Consider the following 26,225-nt stretch of genomic DNA (forward strand, 5'->3'; position numbering starts at 1 on the left):
CAGCCCTTGTAATTGTGTTTATCTCTTTGTTTGGTTGTGGTGACCCCCGTGTCCTTCCCAGTCTGTCAGCAACTGACTCGCAGGATAGAGCAGTTGCTTAGCAACAAGAACACACACTACTACATGAAAAGCATCACCTGTATCCAGGCTTTTAGAGAGCAGTCCATGAAGGTAAATAAACATTCACTATCTTCCATTTTGAGAAATGTGTGATGATGTGGAGGTTTCTGCTCTCTCTCTGTATGAAATAATCTTGACATATCAGACGGCATAGTTTGGGTTTTGCTACGGAGATTATGAGTCAACTTGAGGAGATTACAATGAGTCTGTTTCATTTCTCACAACTTGAACCGAGGCCAGTTCTTGTATTAGTATGTACTTATGTGTCTGTATGTAGGTGTGAGGGTTTTAGAGACTCCTTAAATGGCTTTTTGAATGTTTCATATCTCTCATAATTCAGCTGGGGGATGCCAATCTGTACAATGGCTACCTCCAGTCCCTGAAAAGAAGCATCCCAAACAGAGGGCTGGAGGTCTTCTGGGACCTGCTTGTTCAAGGTATGATAAGCCTCTTTTGCCCGAGGCTGCAGGATTTCTCTCGAATCATTCCTCCCTTGAGACGAGAGGAAATTCCACATAATTTCTTGAGTGCAAAATATGTAAATAATACCAAAGTGGGAGCTGATTGATGCCTTAAAATGTGCTGCAGCCTGAATCACAAGTCTGCCAAAAAGGAGTTTGGTGTTTTTTTGGACTAAAATCTTGCCATTTGATTAACAGATGCCATAACTCTAATCAGCAAGGACGAGGTTGAAGGAAGCACTGTATCCAAAAACGAGGCTAATCAGGTGACTTTTGTATTCAAATCACAAAAGCTGTTGAAGACGCAGCAACTCTTTTATATATTTGAAATAAAGGTGATGTCGAGGCTTTTACTCCTACTGACTAAAACCTATTTTGTCCTTAGTTTCTGGTTGCTGAGGAGAAGAAAGAGGAGGCTGCAGCACCACCAGCCGAAGATATCGGAGATGTTGATGACTTGGCAAGTGCTTTTGTTTTACGTTTTAAGTCTGTGACTTTTTCAGGTTTTTATAAATATTTAACTGAAGTGCCCCAAACTTATGTTAAGACCATTTCCTGTGTATTAGCAGCGTAGCCCATCGAGACCTCTCATATAAACTCTCCAGTCTTTTTTTGTCTTCCTGTGCAGCTGGACATGATGTAAGAAGGGAGGCAAAGGGATTTTGTGCAGAGGACATGCAGGGAAATGAGAAGAATGCATCATTCAGCTCGTCCAGACCAAACCAATTCAGCCGTCCATTGTTCTGATTCACAGTTGTGGACCCCAGATACTCATTACTGGTGATACTGAGCACAACTGCATAGAGGCTCGCACACAGCAGCGCTTTTCTTAGCTAATGTTTTAACTAGTACTGTATAAAAACTTTTCTTTAGAATTCCCAAACACTTTTGCAAATTATGTATGTTGAGATGTAGATCTGTTTTGTCTAAATGTCAAAATTATTGTCATTTTAAAAAAATCTTCTAATTCCATGCTGGTAATGTTGGATACAGTAAGTGCTTCAAATCACAAGCTTTATGTGCACTACAAACCCCTTTGTGATGATAATAGGGGTGTCACAATTCTCCAAATCCACAATTTGATTAAAGGTCACAGTTCAATTCAATATTCAATTTTAAAACTCTTTCAGCACTTTATTGTAATTGAGGTTTGATTTGTAAAGATCAAGAGATCATTCGTTTTATCCACTGAAAACAAGATACTAACTTCATTGTAATAAAACTGCCATATTTTCCGCCATATGGTCAAATTTAAATAACTGCCGATCTTGCTTTTATTTGGAGAATTGAAATTGAAGGCTAATTTCAATCAATTTGGGATTTAGAATGTAGTTTGTGACACTCCTAGACTTTACAGAAGACAGCACTGCTTTGTTCAATAAACTGCAGGTTTATTATCTTAAGCTTTAATGGTTGATGACGATTGCTGGACTTATACTATGTTTTTGCATATTAAAAATATTGATGAATACAGTTTTCCTGACAAATGTAGTAAAACACAATGCTGTGGTCTCATTTGCAAATTGTACAGTGCAGAGTAGAATCATCGTCTTAGTAGACCAGTATTTTAAAAAATGCTTGATAATCAGCAGTAGCACCATGATGATGATGTTCACATCCACGTGTTGTCTCTTTAACACACCCACTGGATGAAACGGTCAAACAAGTTGGACCGGGACAGATCCAAGAAGTCTTTTCCTTTAAAGATGGCGGCCTCGTCATCCATGGCCAGCTTCATTAAGACTTTCTGGTCCACGTCAGTTCCCGTGGCGACCACTGTGGAGAAGACCTGTGCGGCGCGCATGGCGCTAACCGCCTCGTCCAGGTTGGTGCGGTCAGTGACGCCGTCCGTGATGAAAACGATTGAAACCTCCGCGTTTCGTCTCGTCTTCCGAGCATCTCCTTTACCCAAGATGTTGTCTATGGTGTGGAAGATCGCAGGTCCTATGCTCGACGAAGAATCCATATAAGGCAAGCGTGCTATGCCTTCGGAGATCACAACGGGGTCGTGAGTGAGAGGGAAAGCCTCGTTTATCTCGTTCTCCTTGCCGAACTCGATCAGCGCCAGCCGGGCTCGCTGGCGATCGTTCTTGTTCCGGGCCAGCGTCAGTCTGTCTGCTGCCTTCTGCACAAACTCACGGACGTACCGGAAGTTCTCCGTCCCGAGCCGCTCTGAGCCATCAAGTACAAATACCAAATCCACCGGCCGCTGGACACACGGCGCCACATCCGGTTCTGTATAGAAAGAAAACAGATCTCTCACTGAGCTGCACTCCATCATACCATCAGCAAATCATCAGAATAACACCTACCATTTGTTGTCTCCGGTACTGCACCTACCTAGCCTTGGTATACCCATACTGCCTTGCACGCTCGATTTCATTTTGAACTGCCAAGGGGTCTGGAAACTAAAGCAGTTTCGTAGCCCTGTTTTAGGGATCTAATCACAGAGTAGGGAGGGACGGCAAGATGATGACGCGTACTACTCGACAGATGGAAGCTTGTAGTTTTCTTACAGATCCAACATGGCTGCAGCAGACGCGAAACTCTCTTTTGATCTCGCTGACGGCGTTTTAAATAGTTTAGAGCGACAGTTGATTTTAAAAAAAGAACAGCGTTTGACTTTACACTCCTGTTTCACCACCAAAAAGGATGTTTTAGCCTTGCCTCCGACAGGATTTGGCAAAAGCCTAATCTACCAACTAGTCCCGCTACCGCTCGCTGCTGTAACCACGGTGATCTGGCTGCGAGCCGGGGGACAGCGGAGCCGCCCAGAGACCCCCAGCAGCTCGTCTATTGACCATGAAATCAGTGGATGTGTGTGGCTGAATGACATGAGGGGGAAATAGGGCGTAAAAATAAATAATCTTGCAGAAAGCGAGAACTGGAGAAGCAAAGCAGCAAACAACACTCTCTCACAGACACACACACACACACACACACACACACACACCAACACTGCCGGTAGACTGTGAGCAGCCAGAGCCAGAACAAGCTGCAGAAAAATGTTGCAGAAGCACAATTGAGCATTTTAGTCTCAAAGTAGAGATGGGCTAGTCTGGCTGTGTAAACATCAATTTCTGTCGCTCTACATACGTCATCTGGTATAACTGATACGATTGGCTAAGAGCTACCTACAGACGCTTTTGATAGACATTCTTAGCGCCCAATAAACGGCTCTGGAGGATCATAAACCACACCTCCTCTACGGAAAATGAATGGCTGGTTTCCAGACTAATCTAATTTGTGATTAGGCTGGTGTTAGCCATGCTAGCACCTACCGACCTGAACGCCCTGATTCAGACATATGCTACCTCACGACCATTGCGCTCTTCCAATGAACGGCGCCTGGCTCTGCCACCTGTTGGTCCAAGGCAATCCAGACTCTTTGCATTTCTTGTTCCACACTGGTGGAACACACTACCAGTTCCAACCAGAGCAGGGGCGTCCCTCTCTACCTTTAAAGAAACTCCTGAAGACCCAGCTCTTCAGAGAGCATCTTCTCTCCTAGCACCACACGATAATTCTACTCCTTAAAGAATTGTCACTAGCACTTATTGATGCACTAATAGCTCTTACTGCACTATATCTTGATTGTTTGCTTTTGTTTTTCCTGTAAGTCGCTTTGGATAAAAGCGTCTGCTAAATGACTAAATGTAAATGTAATGTAACCTACCACTTTTACAGGGGAGATCTGGACAAATGATCACAGGATCTGGAAGGTAATGAAATGGATAGAGGTTAAGCAAATACCCAGAGGGCCCAGTATTATCATATCTCTGTGTGAACTGGTACAAGCTTACCGGGACAGAGAACAGTCTCCATCGTCTCTATGAAGTCATCAGCCACCAAGTCAACATATCGCCTCATCCCAGTGACGCGTTCCTTCTGGTTGCACGCGATCGACCCCAGGATCTCATCATCCTCTTTCTTTTGGAACATATCGCCCACCCCGATGGCATTCACCACCACACCGTGGTCACAAAGGTACCTGAGGTGGTCCTCATTGTCTCGGGGATCGAATCGCCCGTCTGTGATCACCACCACAGACACTTTGGCTTGGGCTCTCTTGCCGTCCCTGATCAGGTTATCGTAGGCGAACTTGAGAGCTGAAGGTGTGAAGGTGCCCCCGGCAATCCACTCCAGATTCTTCACCGCCGTTTTAAAGGCAGCCATGGAGTTGATGTTTGCGTCGTTGAGACGAATGGCCTCGAAGGTCCCATTGTGACTGAATTGTACGACTCCGACTCTTGTGCCTAGAAGAGGTTGACATGTTAGTGGTGCAGATGAGGCCGTACACATTAACCCATTTAAGCTGGGAAATAATTACCACATTTCTACCATTAAAACCGGGGGCGCTGTTGCGTTATTCTACCATTAAAGCCTGGAAAGCGGATACATCGTTTTGTAGTATTTGTAGTTTTTTCCACCTATTTTCGGTCTTTTGGCCAATGAAATGCATCAGAATACATGTGGGAGTGTCGCAATGCAACATCGGACTTTTCTAGAACTGAAATCATGGCGGAAGACGACTATAGCGGAGGGAGCTCAGATATAACAGCTATAAGCTCTCAAATACTTTTTGAATTTCATTTCTATCTGCTACAGAGGCTTAAAAAAATGTGATCATTTAGTAGAAGCGTTGACACTTCTGTTGAATTTCCAGAAAAACTTCAGGTTTTAGGGGGTTATTTTAAAATCACCCAGAGGTTTTACAGGCGTTTTTTTACAGGCATTTACACACATGGTGCTGTTGTCAGTATTTATGTCAACATCTGCAGAACAGCCAACAGGAACACTCCCTCTGAAATGACTTGTGATTGGCCAAAGACCCCTCAGGGAATAGACTTTCTAAATCCTGAAAACAGCCAAGAGGAGGAGCAGAAGTCTGGTTTTCTCCCAGACCACTTGAATTACATAGATGGTGAAAGGTCACTTGACAACAATGCCAATGACACAAAAAGGAGGAAAACCCAGCTTCAACTGTTAGTGTTGGTCTTTACATTGGATTTGTTGAAAATAAGAAAAATATAAAATACTGGCAGCTTTAGCCTTTAAATGTTTCAGTTAAAGGTGCTTTTTAGCAATTAACATTAAAGCATTTCTGTTTTGGTATTGTATTTACATCAGTTTAAATGTGAAGCTGTTTAGAGTATGAGATTAAAATATTAACTGGTTACACTAGATGGATGAAATATGGAAAACTGACAATCATTGTTACTATACACTGTCCTACAAAGCCTAACTGCAGTAACTAAAAATGAACTCCGTGATGTCTGTTTTATCTTATCGTGACAAATTTTTAGATTTCAATTTAGGTTATTCTGAGAAATAATGATATAAATAATTATATATAATGATGTATTTAATGATTAACTACAAAATCCAACTCAAAACCAAAGCAGACTGCAGCAGTTGCACTTACCACAGTCTGATCTGACTGTGATACAGTGTAGCCTTGTATTTCTTCATTGTGTTGAATAGTGAAGACACGAAGAATAGAAATTATAAGTTTATTTGATAGGGTATAATAATAGGGATAATTATTATCTAGATAGTGATTAAGTTTAAAAAAAAGTAGGATTAAATTATATTAAGACTAGAATATTAGTATTTATAATATTAAGTCTAAAATACACACATCTTTGAATAGAGCTGTTAAACACTTTAAATTCACTTATAACAAAATCAATTTGAAAATGTTTATTCACTGAAAACTAAATATAAAAGCTGAAAGAAGACAACAACATTGTAGTTACTGCACTCTGTTTCTGCATTACTACAAGAACATTTTACAGCAGTTGCTACATTTTTTTGGATCAAATGATTTTTGAGCATAAAAGTTATATCATCAATACATGTAGAAATAAGTGTCATATCACTTTCCTAACTATAACCAATTTGGCTGGCCAGTTTAAAAAAATGTTAAACTTTAAAGCAGTTTTTCTCAGTTTTACCCTTTGAGTAGTAACTGCAGTTAGACTTTGTAGGGCAGAATAGTGTTAATGAAGAGTGTAATGGTGGATTGAGTGATTCATTCATTGGGAAAGGCGCCTCTACTTCTTGTCACTTGAAACTGTCTGCAAATGGACGTGTGTGTGCTTTTGCTGGACCGTACCGATTGTTGACGCCGGGTCGTTGGCCATCGATCCCAGCCTGTTGATGGTGTTGATGACAAAGTTCTTTTCCAGAGTGAAGTTTGTCAGCCCGACGCTCTCTGAGCTATCGATTACAAATACAATGTCCAGAGCTCCACAGTGCTTCTCACAGTCTGAGACAAAAGACAAGAAAAGGGTCAGTATGTTGAAAGATACTAAACAAAGAAGCTGTGTTTGTTTAACTGGTGATTATATTTACCACAACAACCACACGTCTCCCTGATGTAAGTCATGACATCACAGTCCTGCAGTGACGGGATGTTAAAAGTCATAAGTCTACTTTATAATAGGGTTGTCACGATACTAAAATTTTCAACTCGATACCGATACTCAGGAAAATATTCAAAACTCAATACCATCTTTGATACCACAAGGATAAAAACAAAGACCCCTAAATTTAACAGAAATATTTTTATAAACAAGAAAAATGCAACATGTAAAAATGAACAGAACCACAGGTTAAATATTTATAATAAACAGTTGTGCAAAAAGAAACTGCAACTATGATAACAAGCTTCAGATACTCAATACTTTTGAAAATGAGTATTGTATCCAGATACAACGTTTTAGTATCGATACTTTTTTGAGTGTTGATACTTTTGACAACCCTACCTGTATGCAACTATGATAAAAGCTTCATGTCTGAGGTAGTGCAAAAAATAACAATATTATGAGGTTGTATGCTTTGCACAATATTAGGCAAGCTTGATTTAAAAAAATAACAATAACTTAACTTAAGTGTTCCTTCCTTGGCTAAGTATCGATACTTTTGAAAATGAGTATCGTATCCAGATACAACGTTTTAGTATTGATACTTTTGACAACCCTACTACACAATATTTTCAAAACTGTAATACTTTTTTAAACTTGACTCACATTGAGCCCAGGATCGCCCACAGGTCCAGGACCGCCCTGCACACAAGACAGAAAGGCGATCTCAAATATGTCTGCATGGTCAAGTCATTATTTGAGTGTTTGTGCTGTTGCTTACATCGTTTCCAGGATCTCCTCTGGGTCCTCTCTCTCCTGGATTACCCGGCTGACCTGGATCCCCCTACGCAGAAAACACACTGCAAGTCACTCCTTTTCCCACATAAAACTGCATTTCTTTGGAAGTACTGTATTTTATTACCCCAGTGGTGTTTTTCTCAAGAAGACCTACAGAAACCACAACTAAGAGGTGTTTTTTAAAGCATTTCTTCGGAACTTAGCCCTGTGGGGGAGCTGGAAATAACTTAAGCAAACATCTTGAACTGAGCAACTACACATGTTACAGTTAGTGTTGGTGATGGCTTACATCTGACTGACCTCAAGAAACATCACACCTCACTGCTCCAGCTGCTGTTACATGAGAAACTGCACTTGGTACAGTATCTCCGGACTTCACAGCCTTGTTCTTCAGCTAAATCAGGGATGGGAAACTGGAGGCCCGGGGGCCACATACGGCCCGCACCCTCACTTGAAGTGGCCCTCAGTGCATTTACATGCATTTGAGCATGAAATCTTAAAAGTGCAGTGTAAAAATGCACCAAATTACTTCTTGCAATTAATGTTGGTCTGCTGTTCTTGCACCGAAAAAAAAAATCACAGTAAGTGGTTATTTTTTATTTGCTTCAAACCTTTTATATTCCTATTTATACTGTTATACATGCATTTGAGCATGAAATATGTAAAGTTACTGCACTGTAAACATATTTAAAATTGCAGTTTCACCATATATGGTTAAGTGCACGCTCCTGTATATATATATATTGCTATATGTGGCCCTGTGGTAGTGTCGATGAAAAATTGTGGCCCCCTCCAGCATTTAAGTTGACCATCTCTGAGCTAAACTAATACAAGACGAATGCACATTTTATTACTAAACTGTCTATTCTTACTGCAGAATAAGGCAAAGTAATGCATTCACAATCTTAACTGTCATTTCATCCAAATTACCAAAATGCATTAGCACTTAATCTCCAACTATGCATTGCAGATTTTTTTTGTTCCATCCGCCGAGGTTTTAACATATTTTATATCTTAAAGTTACTGGCATCCTAATACAACAGAGGTGAATGGAACTTCCCTTATGGGGGATAAAATGTAATTGTAAACATTAAAAAAGTTCCCAACATCTCTTTCCATAAACAGTGTCTGAAGACAATCCACAGAGCTTCCTGTGAAGTATTTTTTGGAACAACAACCTACTAAAAAAATAAATAAAAAATAGTCCCAATGGAAAGTGGTGGTCAGTGTATCATCCTGAGTATCTGGGATATTGTTTTTGGAACGATACGTTGCTGTTGAACTTTCAAAAGTAATAATTCAATGCTGTTAGCACCAAATTCACCCAAAGTGATTGTATTGTAATTTCAGACAGATATCTAAAAGCCTGGGCAAATAATACGTATAAAACCAATTTACATGGCTAGATAATTACAAGGAGTTCGCTAAAGCACGCCCTGCTTTATTGTCTATTTTACTCTAAGTAGGATCTGACAGGTCTCTACTACGGTGACCTGTCCAACAGGATACAGGCTTAGTAATACGTATCAATGGCAGCTTGTACATTCAAATAGCTGACAACTTGTTTTTGGGTGTTGTTTGAGTTTTCATCTTAGAACTTTGACCTTTTCACACTGTGTTTTAACCCTCTAGAGTCCATGAAAGCACCGACACATTACTTCTCCATGACGTGAAGACATAAAAATGAAGCAACATTGACTCTTGCCATCAGCTTCCCTCTGAAGTTCTGTCTTGAAACTCCATGCCAGATTTTTTTTGGGATTATATTCGGCCAAGTAAAATGGATAATGTCAAATATATTTAGTATAAAATATTGAACTAGAGATTATCCTCATTTTACCTGTTATATGTAATAAAATGCAACCTGTTTTCATATTTGCCACATTTAAAATTCTGTGTATTGAAATATAATTTTCAAGATCAGATTTTCCTTTGTTTCTTTTGGGTTAAACATTTTTATCAAGTAAGTCAAAGTTAAAAATTAATTATCAGGACATATATGTGAGGTAACGCTGAAAAAACTGATACCAACATGGCAAGGTAAAGATTTTTAACATATTTTTTTAAAGGACATAATAGCCCAAGATTTCAGAGGGTTAAGCTCATGAAAGGAAAATTTAACATTTTGCCAAAAGTAGCATCTGAATGAATATCACACTTAACTGGTAAATGGACTGCACTTATGTAGCGCTTTTATCCAAAGCGTTTTATACTACACACTACGCTCATTCACCCATTCACACACACATTCATACTGGTGCCACCTGCACCATTGGGAATTCATTCACACACTGATGAACGCAGCATCTGGAGCCTTTTCGGTTTCATTATCTTGCCCAAGGATACTTCGACATGTAAGCTGCCATGGTTAGGGATCGAACCACCGGCCTTCCGTTCAGTGGACGGCCACCCTACCAACAGAGCCACAGCTGTCCATCCATTAGCAAGCCCCTTTATGATTGACAAGTCTCCAACACGGTGAGTAGTCAATCAGGATATGGGCTTAGTAATCCGTATCAATGGCGGCTTGTACATTCAAATAGCTGTGAAGTTGTTTTTGGGTGTTGTTTGAGTTTTCGTCTTAGAACTTCAACCTTTTCATGCTGTGTTTTAAGCTCATGAAAGGAAAAATTTAGCATTTTTGCCAAAAATAGCATCTGAATAAATATCATGCTTAACTGGAATTACAGATGCACCTTGCTAGTGTTTTTGCTGGCAGGAAACTTCCCAATGTCATTACGTACTCAGTCTGAAGATAACCAAGATAGTGACGGCCAAAAAGCCAAACTCCAGGCTTCAAACCAAAGTCCACAGACCAATGTGTGATGTGACTGTGGCTACGTCCACTTGTTTTATACGGTCTTTGGTCAAAACACAGATTGCTTTGAATGAAACCCAAATTCCACTTCAAACATGTTAATAATCTTACAGGCTCTCCTGGTGGCCCGCTGTCTCCTGGTTCTCCTTTGGCGCCACAGTCCCCTCTGCCCCCTCTGGGTCCTCTTCTACCTGGATCTCCTCGTTCTCCCTGGACAGATCAGAGTTATCTGAGACTCATGTATACAGGAAATGCAACAATTTTCTGAGGTGACAGAAACCGAAAACCGTACAGTGGCTCCTCTTGTTCCGGGATAGCTGAATCCCTGTCTTCCTACGTCGCCCTTTGGAAGAAAAAAAACCATAACAATCACAAAATTTAAGAGCATTTAACATGTTACTGTGATTAAAGTAGTTTACACACTTTTGGTCCAGGTTTCCCGGTGTCCCCCCTTGGTCCAGGATCTCCAGGATTTCCGGTGGTGCCCTACAACCACAGAAGAAACTTTAAACATGTTGTACAAGTTGTATCATCTTCCAAGCATTTAAAACATATTTTGTTAAGTATTTACTCAAAACACAAGCTCTGACATTGAGCAGCACATTAGTAAAAATGACTAAAAAAGACACAAAATTACAAAAATAGATGCAAAAATGACCAAAAAATGACACAAAATTGTCGAAATAGAAACAAACTGACCAAAAATAGATGTAAAAATGACCAAAAAAGACACAAAATGACCAAAAATAGATGTAAAAATGACCAAAAAACACACAAACTTGCCAAATACAGATGTAAAAAATATCAGAAAACACACAAAATGACCAAAAATAGATGCAAAAATGACCAAAAAAATGACACAACATTGTCGAAATAGAAACAAACTGACCAAAAATAAATGCAAAAATGACACAAAACTGTCGAAATAGAAACAAAATGACCAAAAATAGATGTAAAAATGACCAAAAATACAGTCATGGAAAAAAGTATTAGACCGTTCCTCCTAAAAGTGTAATACCATCTCTGTTGGTATGGTTCAGTGAAATCTCCCCCTTTTAGTATGTAAGTACTCATCTAAAACATGCAACTTACAACAGGTGTAAGATACTGGAAAAGCTTGAAAATGGACCTGGAAAGTCCTTGAAAAATGCTTGAATTTGACCACTGCTAAAGTGTACGAACCCTGTAATTATGTTATAAGCAACATACGTTTGCTCCGGGGCCCCCTTGTTCTCCTGGCTGGCCCCTTGGTCCTGGTAGTCCTTGGTCTCCCTGGAAGACGAAGTAAGATTTCATCATTTTATTACTGGCATCACATTCTGCAGCCCTCCTACACAGAAATGCTTGGGCTCATTTGAATTTGGCATTGTACAATACTGGGCCAATTATTGAAATAAAAAGCTTGTTTTTTTTCTGCAGAACAACTTCCCTGGAAGATGTGTTTTTATGATAACAAGCTCGGCTCAGCCTGTTTTGGCAGCAGGACATGAAGGCGGGCCTCCAGTATTGGAGGTTTAAGGAAGACTTGCTGAGCTCTTAGGAAGCTGCTGAGTCATGCCTTTGCCAAAATCCACCCACAGCGTGATCCCCCTCACCTTTGCGCCGTCGAGTCCATCTTCTCCGGGCCGGCCTCTGAGTCCCGCTGGCCCTCGTTCTCCCTCGGAAATAAATGAAGTGTCAGGATTTTCACCACGCCATTAATCATCGAACCAATGTGTACAAAACACAACAGTGTCTGAGAGGCAATGAGTCTATTTCAGCTGAATATGGGAGGAATGTTGCGGAGAATATGGTAAGGAAGTGCCCCATAGCCATAAAGCATAATCACACTGGTCATGGAAGTGTTTCTGATCTTTCTCTGGAAGAGTAAATCCCCGCCGCAGGATTTAAATCTTATGGGACTTGCCCTCTCTCACGAATTCTCTTTTAAGGTCAACAGAGTCCTGTGCAAATGTGTCAGCGTTTCACAATAAATTATTATTTGGCTCTCTGATCACCAGCATGTTTCTCTCTGTATGATTTGTTTTAACACATTACACCAAGCTGAGTCATATTTCAGATAAGAGTCTGTAGAACTGTAGTTTCTGCAGCTTTGCCTGGTTTTTCTTTACAAAAGGCAACTTCTCTCAATGCAACAAACCTCCAAAAAACAAAACTAACATGTAAAAATGGCATTACTAGACAAAAAAAAGTGAGTATAAACAAGTGCCAAACTTATCTTCTCTCCTTTTAACCAAAAATAGATGTAAAATGACGAAAAAAGACACAATTCCAAAAATAGATGCAAAAATTACCAAAAAAATGACACAAAATTGGCGAAATAGAAACAAACTGACCAAAAATAGATGTAAAAATGACCAAAAAAGACACAAAATGACCAAAAATAGATGCAAAAATGACCAAAAATACAGTCATGGAAAAAAAGTATTGGACCGTTCCTCCTAAAAGTGTAATACCATCGCTGTTGGTATGGTTACGTGAAAAATCTCACCCTTTTCTGATCTTTCTCTGGACCAGTAAACCCTCGCCGCAGGATTTAAATTTTATGGGACCCTCTCTCACGAATTCTCTTTTAAGGTCAACAAAGGCCAGTGCAAATGTGTCAGCGTTTCACAATAAATTATTATTCGGCTCTCTGATCACCAGCACACATTACACACACATTACACCAAGCTGAGTCATATTTCAGATAAGATTCTGTAGAACTGTAGTTTCTGCAGCTTTGCCTGGTTATTCTTTAGAAAGGCAACTTCTCTCAATGCAACAAACCTCCAAAAAACAAAACTAGCATGTAAAAGTGACATTACAGGATTAAAAAAAGTGAGTATCGTCACAGCGATCAGCTGACACCTCTGAAGAAGACTGAAGTTGTCAGTCGAAACATGTCAGGTAAAAAAAATCTCCTACTTACCCTTGTCTGAACACAAGAAACTAAGAAATAGAAGAGTATAAACGTGCCAAACTTACCTTCTCTCCTTTTAACCCATCGGGACCTTGTCCTCCCTTTATTCCAGGATCTCCTCTCCTTCCCTGTTAAATGTATTTACTGATAATTTATAACAAACTATGACATATTCTCAAAATCATCATATTTTGTTGGTTGAAAAGTGTTTGAGATACCGCTTCGCCATTTGGTCCTTGAAAGCCAGGAGTCCCCTGCAAGAGTAAATAGTTGTTTTTTTATCAGTCAACTTTTTAACTTCTACTTACAGTAAGATAAAACTTGAGTAAAAAATAAATAAAATAAATGTTCTTTACCGGAGTTCCCTTTTGTCCCGGTGGCCCTGGAGTTCCAGGATTTCCATGTTCACCCTGACAAATGACGAGATTTTTGATTTTGCTTTTCAGTCAAGGAGCTTTCTGTGTTTTCCGTTTTGTGTGTTTTAATTTAAAGTTTTACCTTTGGTCCTTGGTCACCTGCGGGGCCAGATGGACCTGATTTTCCAGGGAGGCCTGGGTCCCCCTAAACAAACACACAAACATGGATAAAGACATGCACATGTCAAATGTCTAACGCGTTATAGATAGATAGATAGATAGATAGACAGATAGACAGATAGACAGATAGACAGATATACTTTATTTATCCCAAGCTGGGAAATTACAGTGTAGCAGCAGCATTACACACAGAGACAATAACACAATTAAATAAAAAGAACAACCTAGGCATACTTCAAGCAATAAAATATAAAATACAAAAACAATAAAGAGTCTAAAGAAGGAGTATGTATTAAGGAGTAGAATTCCAGGGCAGAATAAATATGAATATGCAGTATAAAAATATTGGTGCAATGAGCAGTGTGCATAAAAGTGTATAGCGACTGTATGTAATGAACCAGACTTTTATCTTGTACAGTGTGATGGCATGTGGCAGGAAAGATTTTTTATATCTGTCTCTTGTGTGTTAAATGTTTGTAAGAACACCTCGGCAAGTGATTTGAGTGATCTGATCACTATGTGATTACACATGGTTTTAAAATGCGTCTTGGACGATCGGATCACAAGTGGTCGACGTGTGAACACGGTCTAAAAGTCTACGGGGACTATACAATTATAAAAATGTTTTGCTTTTTCTAGTTTTCGATCTATTATGAACAGTCTGACCTGTAATAAACAATAATACGGTTTTAAAAAAGCACTTTTGCTTGACTAAGTAGCCTGCAGCCTCACAGAGCAGCTAGCATGACTGTAGTCTGTTGTTGTTTTTATCTGCGACATGTGAGAGAAAGATCCTAGTTTTGATGTCATACAGACCTTTTGTCCATTGTCACCAGGTGGCCCGGTGTCACCAACCTCACCATGGTAACCATCTGGTCCCTTTAAGAAACAAAAACAAACCGATACAGCAGTTCAGTAAACCAGTAAAGTAATCTTTGTAGCTTCATGGCTGATGGATTCAATGTTTAGTCAGCCACTCAATAGATATATTTCATCTAATAAATATGATTAAATGAAATGATAGGAAAGCACAGGACCCATTAATGATTATACCAAAGACAACCTCTCTCACCTCGATCTAACATTTCACATTTCAACACCAGCGGCACATTTAGAGCAACAATAATTTACTATAACTCAGGGGTCTCAAACTCAAATGACCTGGGGGCCGCTGGAGGCAGTATCAAAATGACCAAAAAAAGACACAAAATGACCACAAAAAGACACAAAATTACAGAAAGACACAAAATGACTGAAAAAACACTAAATTACTTTAAAATAGACATAAAATGACCCACAAAGACACAAAATTACAGAAAGACACAAAATGACTGACAAAAGACACAAAATGACCAAAAAAAGACAAAACATGACCAAAAAAGACATAAAAGTACAGAAAAAGACATAAAATGACTGAAAAAACACTAAATTACTTAAAAAAGACACAAAATGACAAAAAGACACAAAATGACCAAAAAATGACAAAAAAATGGCCAAAAAGGACACAAAATTACAGAAAAAGACACAAAATTACTGAAAAAACACTAAAATACTTAAAAAAGACACAAATTGACCAAAAATACACAGAATTACCAAAAAGACACAAAATTACAAAAAAAAAGACAAAAAATTATTTTAAAAAGACACAAAATTACCAAAAAGACACAAAATTATTTAAAAAAGACACAATTATTAAAAAAGACACAGAAATATTAAAAAAAGACAAAAAATTATTTTAAAAAGACACAAAATTACCAAAAAGACACAAAATTATTTAAAAAAGACACAATTATTAAAAAAGACACACAAATATTAAAAAAAGACACAAAATTATTTTAAATAAGACACAAAATTACCAAAAAGACACAGAATGGGACCTTCCACACACAACAAGGTAAAGTGCCATTCATATAAACTCACATTAAAATTTCATATCAAGGTGGGGGCCACAAAATATCGTCACGAGGGCCACAATTGGCCCGCGGGCCGCGAGTTTGAGACCCATGCCATAATTACTTGACTCACCTTGTCACCTGGATCACCTTTGCAACCGGGAGCTCCAATTCGGCCCATTTTACCCTGAAGAGAATTATATCATATCAGTTTACTGAACACACCAGAATCATTGGATATTATAATATTACTTTGATGTGTGAAGACTCACCTTCTGACCGTCGGTTCCATTCTTGCCAGATAACCCTGATACACCCTAGTGTTTGAGTATTTGAGAGTCAGTGAAGACAGAAAATGAACTACAGTACACAAACACTGACAGTGTTGGCTGTCGTAGGTTATAAAATATGTGCAAACATTAAAACTGATATTTACCTTTGCTCCGGCTGATCCGATTTCACCCTGACGAAGTAAAAAGGAGCCATTATTTTAAAAGCATTTCATTTAATTTGACAGAGGAACAGAAAAGTGGGGATATTTATCTCACCTTGTCACCTTTTGAACCAACTTCTCCCTAAATCAGACCACAGAACATGTTATTGAGACAAATAATGACGACTTAGTTTACTATGATCATCAATCAGTTGGCCTTCTGCAAACCTTTGAGCCAGGTTGTCCAATTGGACCTTCAATGCCAGGATCACCCTGTAATATAATAGATCATATTAAGTATTAAAAGGCTGCAGTATTGTTTTTACACAATTTAAAAGTATAATAAGGCTGCTGATTCCACCTACCGCTCTGCCTTTTGCTCCTTTTGGTCCAAAACGACCTCTGTCTCCTTTTAAACCCTAGAAATAAGTAGAAATATTGACATTTGAGCAAAACAGTCTTTTTTTTAAACAAGCAGGAATAGACATTATTTATATATTTATGGTTTGATGTTGTGTTTGATACTCACTTTTGGACCTGGAGGCCCTTTTCGTCCAGGGGGCCCAGGAGTCTCCAAGCATCTGTGTTCATAACACTACAAAGAAGACAACAAAACAATATTAAATGTAGTAATACATCAAAACATATTGCTGCCAGCAGCCTTTTCCAGGCTCAAGCCAGCACAGCCGTTATAAGATTAAGCTTGGTGATGTTTTTATTTATTTATTTTTTACATTTTTATAATGTTTATGTTTTGTGTTTTCAACTATATATTTGGTACTGTTAGACTCCAGGAAGAATAGCTGTGGCTTTGCTGCAGCTAACTGGGATCTTAATATTAAACTAAACTAAACCGTCACTGATTTATGGAGAAATTAGCGCCAGCCTAATGCTCATGACGGAACTGGTGGAGCCCCTATCAGGCATCATCATCACATTTTACACACATAGTTCAACATGAAACTTTTAGTTTAATAACGATTGGACACACTATTTCTGATTATAGTGCCCCCTAGTGGTCCATTTGAATGAAACTTTGAGGTTATGTTTAACCCTCTGTGGTACGGTGCTGCCCTCAGGCAACGTTCCCATTTTTGGCCTGTCAAATTTCTACAATGCATGTTTTTCAGTGATGCGATACTTTATAAAAGAGGGAAGAGTATAGGGAGTCCATGAAAGCACCGGAGCATGACTTCTTCATGAGGTAAAAAATAAAGCTGCATGGAGCCCTGCTGTCAGCTTTTCCATGTCCAATTTAGTGCGTCAACTCTTTTTCAGCGAAGGTAAAAAAAACCACGACCAAGTGTAACATGATTTTACTTTTTGCAGCAGAGATTTTTCAGATTTTGCAATGTCTCTGTGATTTTTAATGCAATTTTTTTTTTTGTTTACTGTTTTTTGTGTGATTTTTGTAATTTTTTGTGTGTTTTTATCTGTGTTTTTTGTAATTTTTGTGTGTTTTTTGTGGTTTTTATGCGTGTGTTCTGTGTGTTTTTATGTTTTTTTGGTAATTTTTTTGTGTTTTTGTGTGTTTTTTGTAATTTTTGTAATTTTTGTGTGGTTTTTATGTTTGTGTTCTGTGTGTTTTTATGTTTTTTCGTGTATTTTTTCGTGTATTTTTTGTGTATTTTTGTGTGTTTCTTGTGTGTTTTTTGTGTGTTTTTTGTAATTTTGTGTGCGTTTTTGTTTGTTTGTTACGTGTCTTTTGTAAAAAAAAAAAAAAAAAATTGTGCATTTTTGTGGGGGTTTTTGTGTGTCAAAATGTTGATCCAGTCCGTCAAAATGACAAAATAATAACCAGGTGAGGTTGAGCTGAAAAAGATAATACCAGCATGGCAGGCTTTCAAAGAGAAATGCATGTTTAAGTGCTGGCTTCGTCCTTAAATAGAGGCCACCTGATTCACACCTGTTTTTTCACAAAATTGATGACCTCACTGATTGAATGCCACACTGCTATATTTTTGAACACACCCCTTTCAACTAATTGCCCAATTACACAGCCTTAAGAGCTGCATATCATGAATGCTGGGTCTTGTTGGTTTTCTGAGAATCTACTGCACCTACTGGTACCTTGTTTGCCATGTAGCAATAAATTATATACTAAAAACCTGGATTAATCTGGTTGGTCACATTGGACTGCTATTATATTGAACACTACTGTATGTGCAGGGCAAAGGTTAAATTATTGGTCTTGTTAATAACATGCGGATAACATTTGAAAAGTCTTTCTTACCTGTAAATAGGCTTGATATTTCTGCAAAGAAAAAAAGCAACAGTAAGTCAAAGTACCTGGTAGTGATCATTTAACCCTTTATCGGACAAAGAATCATATTTGGTAACTTCAGCTAAATGGGATCCCTGTGGTTCTATATATATATATCGTATAATAATAATTTAATAATAACAACTCAATTGACCTTGATTTGCGACTTAAAAATTTTAAATTTTGAAAAAAATGTCACAAAAGTAAAAGTCTTGTAATATCCTTCAATAACACCTGGTTGGGTTGAAATTTCCAAGTATTTCAATATGTGCCCTATAAAGGGTTAAATCTGAATTAGAATACAAGCTTTCAGAATAGACAGAAAAATGATTTCAGATCACCATGACTTTTATGATGCGGTCAATGGACTCGGTGTTTATTCCTGGTTTTCCTTTCTCCACAACGATGTAGTCGTCCCGGTAGAGTTCGTATGGCGTGCTGGCGATCTCCCTCATCCCGAGGTCGTCGATGCTCCGGGACGCCGCCACTGAGAAGATCTGGATCCCTTTGTCCCGGGCCCTCTCCGCCGAGGACTTTATCCCCCCGCAGGGCTCTCCTGTCACGTGGCCGTCGGTGATGACCACGGAGAAGAGCACCGCCTTCGGGGCTGAGGTCGAGTGCTGGCTCAGTTTTTGAGCCATCCTCTGCAGGGCGCAGTCGGTGAAGGTGCCTTTCCCCTCGTATCGGACCGTGTTCAGGCTCCGGATGAAGTTCTCCTTGTTGGTGAACTCACTGAAGACGTACTGCTTCTCAGAGAAGTTCAGGCCCCCCATGGTCCAGGACAGCTGGATGTGGCCCTTGTACTCCTCATCATACAGCTTCTGGACAAAAACCTTTGTGAACTCCTTGGCTTTATTCAGCAGGCTCTCGATGGGGGCCTCCTGCAGGGCGATGGACTCGGAGGTGTCGAGGGTGAAAAACACCTTGATGGGACAGTCGATTATCCCGGCTGGAGGAGAGGAAACATCCACAGGAGAGTAAACGTCTCCACTGCTTTGAGGCACTTTTTAGGCTAATCTCTATACATTAGAACAGGGGCCTCAAACTAAATTACCTGGGGGCCACTGGAGGCAGTATCAAAATGACCAAAAAAAGACACAAAATTACTAAAAAAAAGACACAAAATGACAGAAAAAACTAAATTACTTAAAAAAGACACAAAATGACCAAAAAAAGACACAAATTACTTAAAAAAAGACACAAAATTACTTAAAAGAGACACAAAGTTACAAAAAAGACACAAAATGACCAAAAAAAATACACAAATTTCTAAAAAAAAAAAAGACACAAAATGACCAAAAAAAGACACAAATTACTTAAAAAAAAGACACAAAATTACTTTAAAAAGACACAAAATTACAAAAAAGACACAAAATCAGCAAAAATACACAGAATTACCAAAAAGACACAAAATTATTTTTTAAAAAGACTTAAAATGACCCAAAAAAGACACAAAATGACCTAAATTACTTCAAACAGAAACAAAATGACCAAAAAAGACACAGAATTGCCAAAAAAGACATGCAGAAATAATGTTTACTGACGAAAAATTATGTATTAAATTTTAATTTATGTCACGTTTATTTACGTTACGAAATTTCATTGTAATGAAATAAAGTACTATTAGCTGCGGCGTTTCCCACATATTCTATTTTTTTTGTTTGGAATAGTGTGAGTACACAACTAAAAAAAATGTATAACGTGTTTTTACGTGTATTTATTAAAATATATAAAAACTATTGGTAAAATACTTCATCATAAGTAAATATCCTGCAATCATAATCTACAAGTACAGTACATAACTACATGCAGCAAAATGTGCTTTAAGTATCATAAGTTAAAAAAAACTGTTGTTATCCATAAAAAAAAAGGCTGCCTGAGTATTATTTTATTAGATTTTCTTTTAATTAATGGTAAATACATCAATGTGCAGATTGTATTTTTGTCTTTTACTGCCATGATTTAGCAGTTTTTCACTGTAAAATCTACAGACTTTTTTTTTTTACAGTGTGATTATCATATTGTATTATGCTAGAAGGATATAAAAGGAACTCACGCTTACAACCAGGAGTTCCAGGATTGTCAGGTATGGGATCAAACGGAGGGTCCACTGGGCTGTCCCCTCGGCCCGGGATGGGCCGGGGGCCCCGAGGGGTCGTACCCTGAGGCAGAGCAGCCTGCAGCACGCACAGGAAGATGAAGCCTGAAATCATCGCCATTTCTCCTGCAGAAAACAAGACCGAGAGGAGAACTTTTAACTCTGAGGCTCCTTTTAAATGCAGGAAATAGCTGTCAAACAAGTGAGTCTTCACAGAAGGCGTCTCAACAGAGCTTAGGAATGTTTATCGTTGTTTTAAACAACTTCAGTGAATAACCACACTGAGTGGGAAAAAAGAGCACATTATTTAACATTGTAGCTGATATGGAAATTTCAGTTGGTGCATCCCACCTGCTTGGAAAAAAACTGAGATCCTCTGCGGGAGTTCCCAAAACACTTCACGTCAGGATTGATTAAAGATAAAAAAAAGACAACGGAAGACAAGATCTTTTGGTGGGGAGGGGTCTCATCTGAAGAGTTGCACTGTGTTATGTGAGGATCACTTTACTTAACCCTCTAGAGAAGTAGTTCTCAACCTTTTTGAGTGGCCCCAATTAACCTGCATGTTGTCTGTGCATTTATATACAGTTATATATATGTTTTTATATTTCATGACACAAAATGATCAGAAAAAGAAACAAAATTACCAAAAATGACCACAAAAAGACACAAATTGACCAAAAAAAGACACAAAATGGCCCAAAAAATTAAAAAATGACACAAATTGACCTCAAAATGATCAAAAAGAGACACAAAGTTATCAAAAAATGACACAAAATGACCAAAAAAGACACGAAATAACAAAAAAAGACACAAAAAAAGACACAAAATGACCAAAAAGACTAAAACACATGAACACTTTAACACAGTGGAGACAGAGCTGACTTCCAAAATGATTTGACCCCCAGAAATCATCTCGCGACCCAATTGGGGTCGGGACCCCAAGGTTGAGAACAGCTGCTCTAGAGTCCATGAAAGCACCGGCACATTACGTCTTCAGGACGTGAAGACATAAAAATGAAGCAACGTGGAGTCTTGTCATCAGCTTCCCTCTAAAGTTCTGTCTTGAAACTCCATGCCAGATTTTTTTTGGATTATATTCGGCCAAGTAAAACCAGAGATAATGTCAAATATATTTAATATAAAAACTAGAGATTATCCTCATTTTACCTGTTATATGTTATATTTTCAACCTGTGTTCATATTTGCAACATGTACATTTCTGTGTGTGAAACATAATTTTCAAGATCAGATTTTATGTTTTCCTTAGTTTCTTTTGGCTTCAACATTTTTATCAAGTAAGTCAAAGTTAAAACTGAATTATCAGGACATATAGGTGAGGTAACGCTGAAAAAACTGATACCAACATGGCATGGTGAAGATTATTTATCAGATTTTTTAACAGACATAATAGCCCAAGATTTCAGAGGGTTAAAGCTGAAAATAATCAACAATCTACAAATGAATAAGACTCAAATTCAACTTGTGTAACTCTATCCAACAGCTGGGCTTCGCAAAACATAAAGATGGATCGAGAGATAAAACTTTATCACAGAAACTCAAATCCAACACAGCTGTTCTGTTGCACAGATGGAATATTTCCTTTTAAAGCCACTTTATGCTTCTTCTCTCCAACTATACAGCCATATTTACTACCCATACACCACAAATTAATATTTAACATCCAAAACATGATTAAAGGACCAAACATATAAGAGAGAGAGATAAAATGAGAGTACAACATTAAAATACTTCTCATCAGATCTTGTACTTCAGTTAACCCTTGGGCCTCCCTCGGGCATTTAAGGCCATTCGTCTCCCTTTATTATTTTTTCATTTGTTGATGATTTTGGCTGTGTTACAGCTTGAGGCATGACTTTTTGCAGGAACTTTTCTTTTTAGTTACATTTTTGAAATCCATTGACATTAACCCTTACATGTCTTTTATACTCCACTGGTGCATTTATTACCCTCTACATCAATATTTTTTTCAGATTTTTTTTTCTCATAAATCTCTTAAACAACTTCAGATTTGTTCAAAACTACATTAACATTAAATAATTCTTAGACTTTTAACCCTTTATATGCCAGTTTATACATTTGAATTATTCCATAATTTCTTTCAAAAGAACAAGGAAAATGAATTATTTTCCATATAATAAATAGCAGGGAGCTGGGATTTTGGTGGTGATTAGAGCCTTGAATATGTCAAAGATTAGCAACAAAATTGATTTGATTGCATTAGTATTTTTTATGTAATGCCAGATTCTCCCTCTCGTGTCCCTCGTGGCCAACTAAAACAGCTATTAAATCACCATACATCAGATTATTTTTCATAAATCTCTTAAACAACTTCAGACTTGTTCAAAACTACCAAACATTAAATAATTCTCAGAATTTTAACCCTTTATATGCCAGTTCTCTCGTGACCTTTGTGGCCAAAAACGCCTCATAGACTTCCATTCAAATCACATTTTTTTTAATCTCACTGCCATTATGGTATAAAAACATGAATTCTGTAATGTCAGCATTTTATTTTGAAGATAAATAGTGATATTTGACATTTTCATTGTACTCCACCAAATTCCACCATTTTACCACTGTAGGCTGGTTATATAATGGAGGTTTATTCTAAAAAAAATGATTTAATGTTTGGTAGTTTTGAGCAAGTCTGAAGTTGTTTAAGAGATTTATGGAAAAAAAATCGGAAAAAATATTGCTGTATGGTGATTTTAAAGCAGTTTTAGAGTGCGTGGCCTTTTTTGGCCATGAGGGACACCAGAGGGTAGTAAAATTGAGAATGGCATAAGGGTTAAAGTAGCAATCCAGTCAAAGTCTTGTATTCAATTCAGTTTTAATGACTTTCATTCATGTGATCACCCTCTACACTCAAGATGGAGCTCATGTTTATTATTTTTCGGCTGTTAATTCTCCCCAGTATCAATAAAGCTTTATCTTAAACTGCACTTATTTATCTGTTGGTTATAATTTGTGTCAGTGGTGGAATGTAAATAAGTAAATTTACTACTTACTTAACTTAAGTACAGTTTTGAGTTACTTGTACTTTACTTGAGTTTGTAACTTTATTATTGTACTTCACTACGTTTTTTGTTTGTTATTGCTTTTTACTCCACTACATTTAGTTGACAGCTTTAGTTACTCTTCAGGTGAAGATTTAACATAAAAAACATAATACATTTGAAAAGATTTCACATCTTTATTGATTAACCACATAAAAGTATGCATAAAAATATTATATTTTGATATACATAATCTGAGTGGGGTCATTCTGCATAATGAGTACTTTTACTTGTTACTTTGGGTACATTTTGATGCTGATACTTTTGTACTTTTTAAGTTTTGAATGCAGGACTTTTACTTGTAATGGAGTAGTAGTACTAGTGTGGTATTAGTACGTTTACTTACGGAAACTAAATACTTTTTCCAACACTGGTTTGTGTTATATTATTTATCTGAATCTGACTAAGTAGTTTAGTAACTTAAACTATAGAATAAATGTAGTTGGGGAAAAAAGAATAATATTAGAGTTTACTTCAGTAAAAGTACTAATACCACACTGTGAAATTACTCCACTACAAGTAAAAGTCCTGCATTCAAAACTTACTGAAGTAAAAGAACAAAATTATCAGCATCAAAATGTACTTAAAGTATCAAAAGTAAAAGTACTTGTTATGCAGAATGGACCCACCCAGATTGTTTTATATATTCTAAATATGGAATTGGATTATTATTATTATTATTATTATTATTGATGCATTTATGTAAGCAATGTTTTTGGTCTAACTTTAATTTTTATCATGTTTTTATGTTAAATCTCAACGTGAAAAGTAACTAAAGCTGTCATCTAAAAGTGGTGGAGTAAGAAGTACAATATTTACCTCAAAATGTAGTGAAGTAGAAGTATAAAGTTACATAAAATGAAAATACTCAAGTAAAGTACAAATATCCCAAAATTGTACTTAAGTACAGTACTTGAGCAAATTTACTTAGTTACATTCAACCACTGGAAATATACTCCAAAATAAATACCTCAAAATATTAGCTTTCTTAGTGGGCCTAAAGAATCCGAGTAAATCTACTTAGTAACTTTCACCACTGCTACTTATAAATTAAAACATCATAAAATTGTGGCCCAAAACTAAAATATTAAATCATATTACAATCTAAACGTGACTTTCCTAAACGATCCTTATAAAAAGAGTCACTCGCTGCACAATAATAAGCACATCTTCTTCCTTTTCTTGTGCAATAACCATGCAATATTTGATTAGACTGCTTATTTAAGTCTTCTTATGTGGTCATTTATCCACTGTACAAAACACAATACCATACATTCCTCTATATTTATTTATCTATATCCATCCTCATACAGTTCTCTACAGTTATGAACCTGATCTTTTTTCACTTATTTACTTTAATAGTGTATTGTTTTGTTTGCTGTTGTTTGTTTATTTTAATTGCATTTGTATTTGTATGCTACTAGAACTTCAGTTTCCTTGAGGGAGTCATCCCAAATGATCAATAAAGTGCAGTCTAAGTCTTATTGGCTACATTTTACTTTAACTTTACTTTTTTAAGGCAGAACTTTCACTTGTAATCTATAATTGTAATTTCACAGTCCTTACTCGGAGCTATTTTCCTCCCAAAACACACCCAGAGCGGTAAACAGCGGACTAATTGCTTCATAACTTCAGCTGCTTGTCTGCTCGATGCTTTACATACTAAACTAAAACTCACTAAACTAAAAGTAAAAGAGTTAAAATAAAGTTTACTCACCGCGGCGAGCGCCCGGACAAACAAAGAGACGTTCAGACTGTGAGAAAATTGAAATAGTTTCCAGTTACAGTAAACTTTAGATTATCATCTCTATCACAAAGATCCCATATCAGCAGACTGAGACAGGGTCAAATCCCGGTCCAGAGCCGCCCCTTAAATATCTACTGAGAGAGAGAGAGAGAGAGAGAGAGAGAGAGAGAGAGAGAGAGAGAGAGAGAGAGAAGGAGAGAGAGACAGAGAGAGAGGGAGGGAGAGAGAGAGAGAGAGAGAGAGAGAGAGAGAGAGAGAGTGAGAGGGAAAAAGTATTCTAAAGTAAAAGTATTAATACCACACAATGAAATTACTCCACTACAATTAAAAGTCCTGCATTCAAAACTCACTTAAGTTAAAGTACAAAAGTATCAGCATCAAAGTATCAAAAGTAAAAGTACTCCTTATGCACACTTTAAAAAAAATAATCTGTTTAATTTACTGTAAAATACCGGCAGCTGTGGTTGCCAGAACTTCACTGTAAAAAAAATACTGTGAGTGGGGTTTCTACTCTAAATTTAAATGTAAATATCAGTAAAAACTGTAATTTAGACTGGTAATTGTGTCATTCATTCCCACATCATGGAATTTCTCCATTATTTTACATGAAAATGTTATATTTTTACAGCAAAACTGTATGTTTCCTACAGTTTATGACAGAAAAAAAGTTTTGTGCTATTCTTTGATTTACGGTAATTAAAAGTGTCAC

The 26,225-nt window shown here is 37.5% G+C and overlaps 2 protein-coding genes across 2 annotated transcripts in view; one reads left to right on the plus strand and one right to left on the minus strand.

The window, feature by feature from the left end:
- xrcc5 (X-ray repair complementing defective repair in Chinese hamster cells 5) overlaps positions 1-2,054 on the plus strand; it is a 14,442-nt gene extending 12,388 nt beyond the window's left edge. Inside the window, exons 17-21 of the mRNA XM_059343029.1 lie at positions 62-171; positions 461-557; positions 780-847; positions 967-1,041; positions 1,210-2,054. Coding sequence (XP_059199012.1) covers positions 62-171; positions 461-557; positions 780-847; positions 967-1,041; positions 1,210-1,224 — 365 coding nt within the window. The 3' untranslated portion in view covers positions 1,225-2,054. The remainder of the gene's footprint in view (positions 1-61; positions 172-460; positions 558-779; positions 848-966; positions 1,042-1,209) is intronic.
- Positions 1,952-25,639, minus strand: LOC131979115 (collagen alpha-2(VI) chain-like). Its single transcript, XM_059343030.1, has 28 exons — positions 25,487-25,639; positions 20,648-20,815; positions 18,933-19,540; positions 18,562-18,582; positions 16,858-16,923; positions 16,694-16,747; positions 16,557-16,601; positions 16,444-16,470; positions 16,332-16,358; positions 16,168-16,212; positions 16,029-16,082; positions 14,820-14,882; positions 13,966-14,028; positions 13,824-13,877; positions 13,686-13,721; positions 13,533-13,595; positions 12,161-12,223; positions 11,775-11,837; positions 10,989-11,051; positions 10,858-10,908; positions 10,677-10,775; positions 7,731-7,793; positions 7,616-7,651; positions 6,939-6,984; positions 6,700-6,852; positions 4,385-4,837; positions 4,258-4,296; positions 1,952-2,816 (listed from the first exon to the last, which is right to left on the minus strand). Exons 2-28 carry the CDS (start codon positions 20,808-20,810, stop codon positions 2,215-2,217), a joined length of 3,120 nt encoding a protein of 1,039 aa, XP_059199013.1. The 5' UTR covers positions 20,811-20,815; positions 25,487-25,639; the 3' UTR covers positions 1,952-2,214.
- Positions 25,640-26,225: the final 586 nt, after the last annotated feature.

This window comes from Centropristis striata, chromosome 10 (assembly GCF_030273125.1).
Source record: "Centropristis striata isolate RG_2023a ecotype Rhode Island chromosome 10, C.striata_1.0, whole genome shotgun sequence".
Lineage (NCBI taxonomy): Eukaryota > Metazoa > Chordata > Actinopteri > Perciformes > Serranidae > Centropristis > Centropristis striata.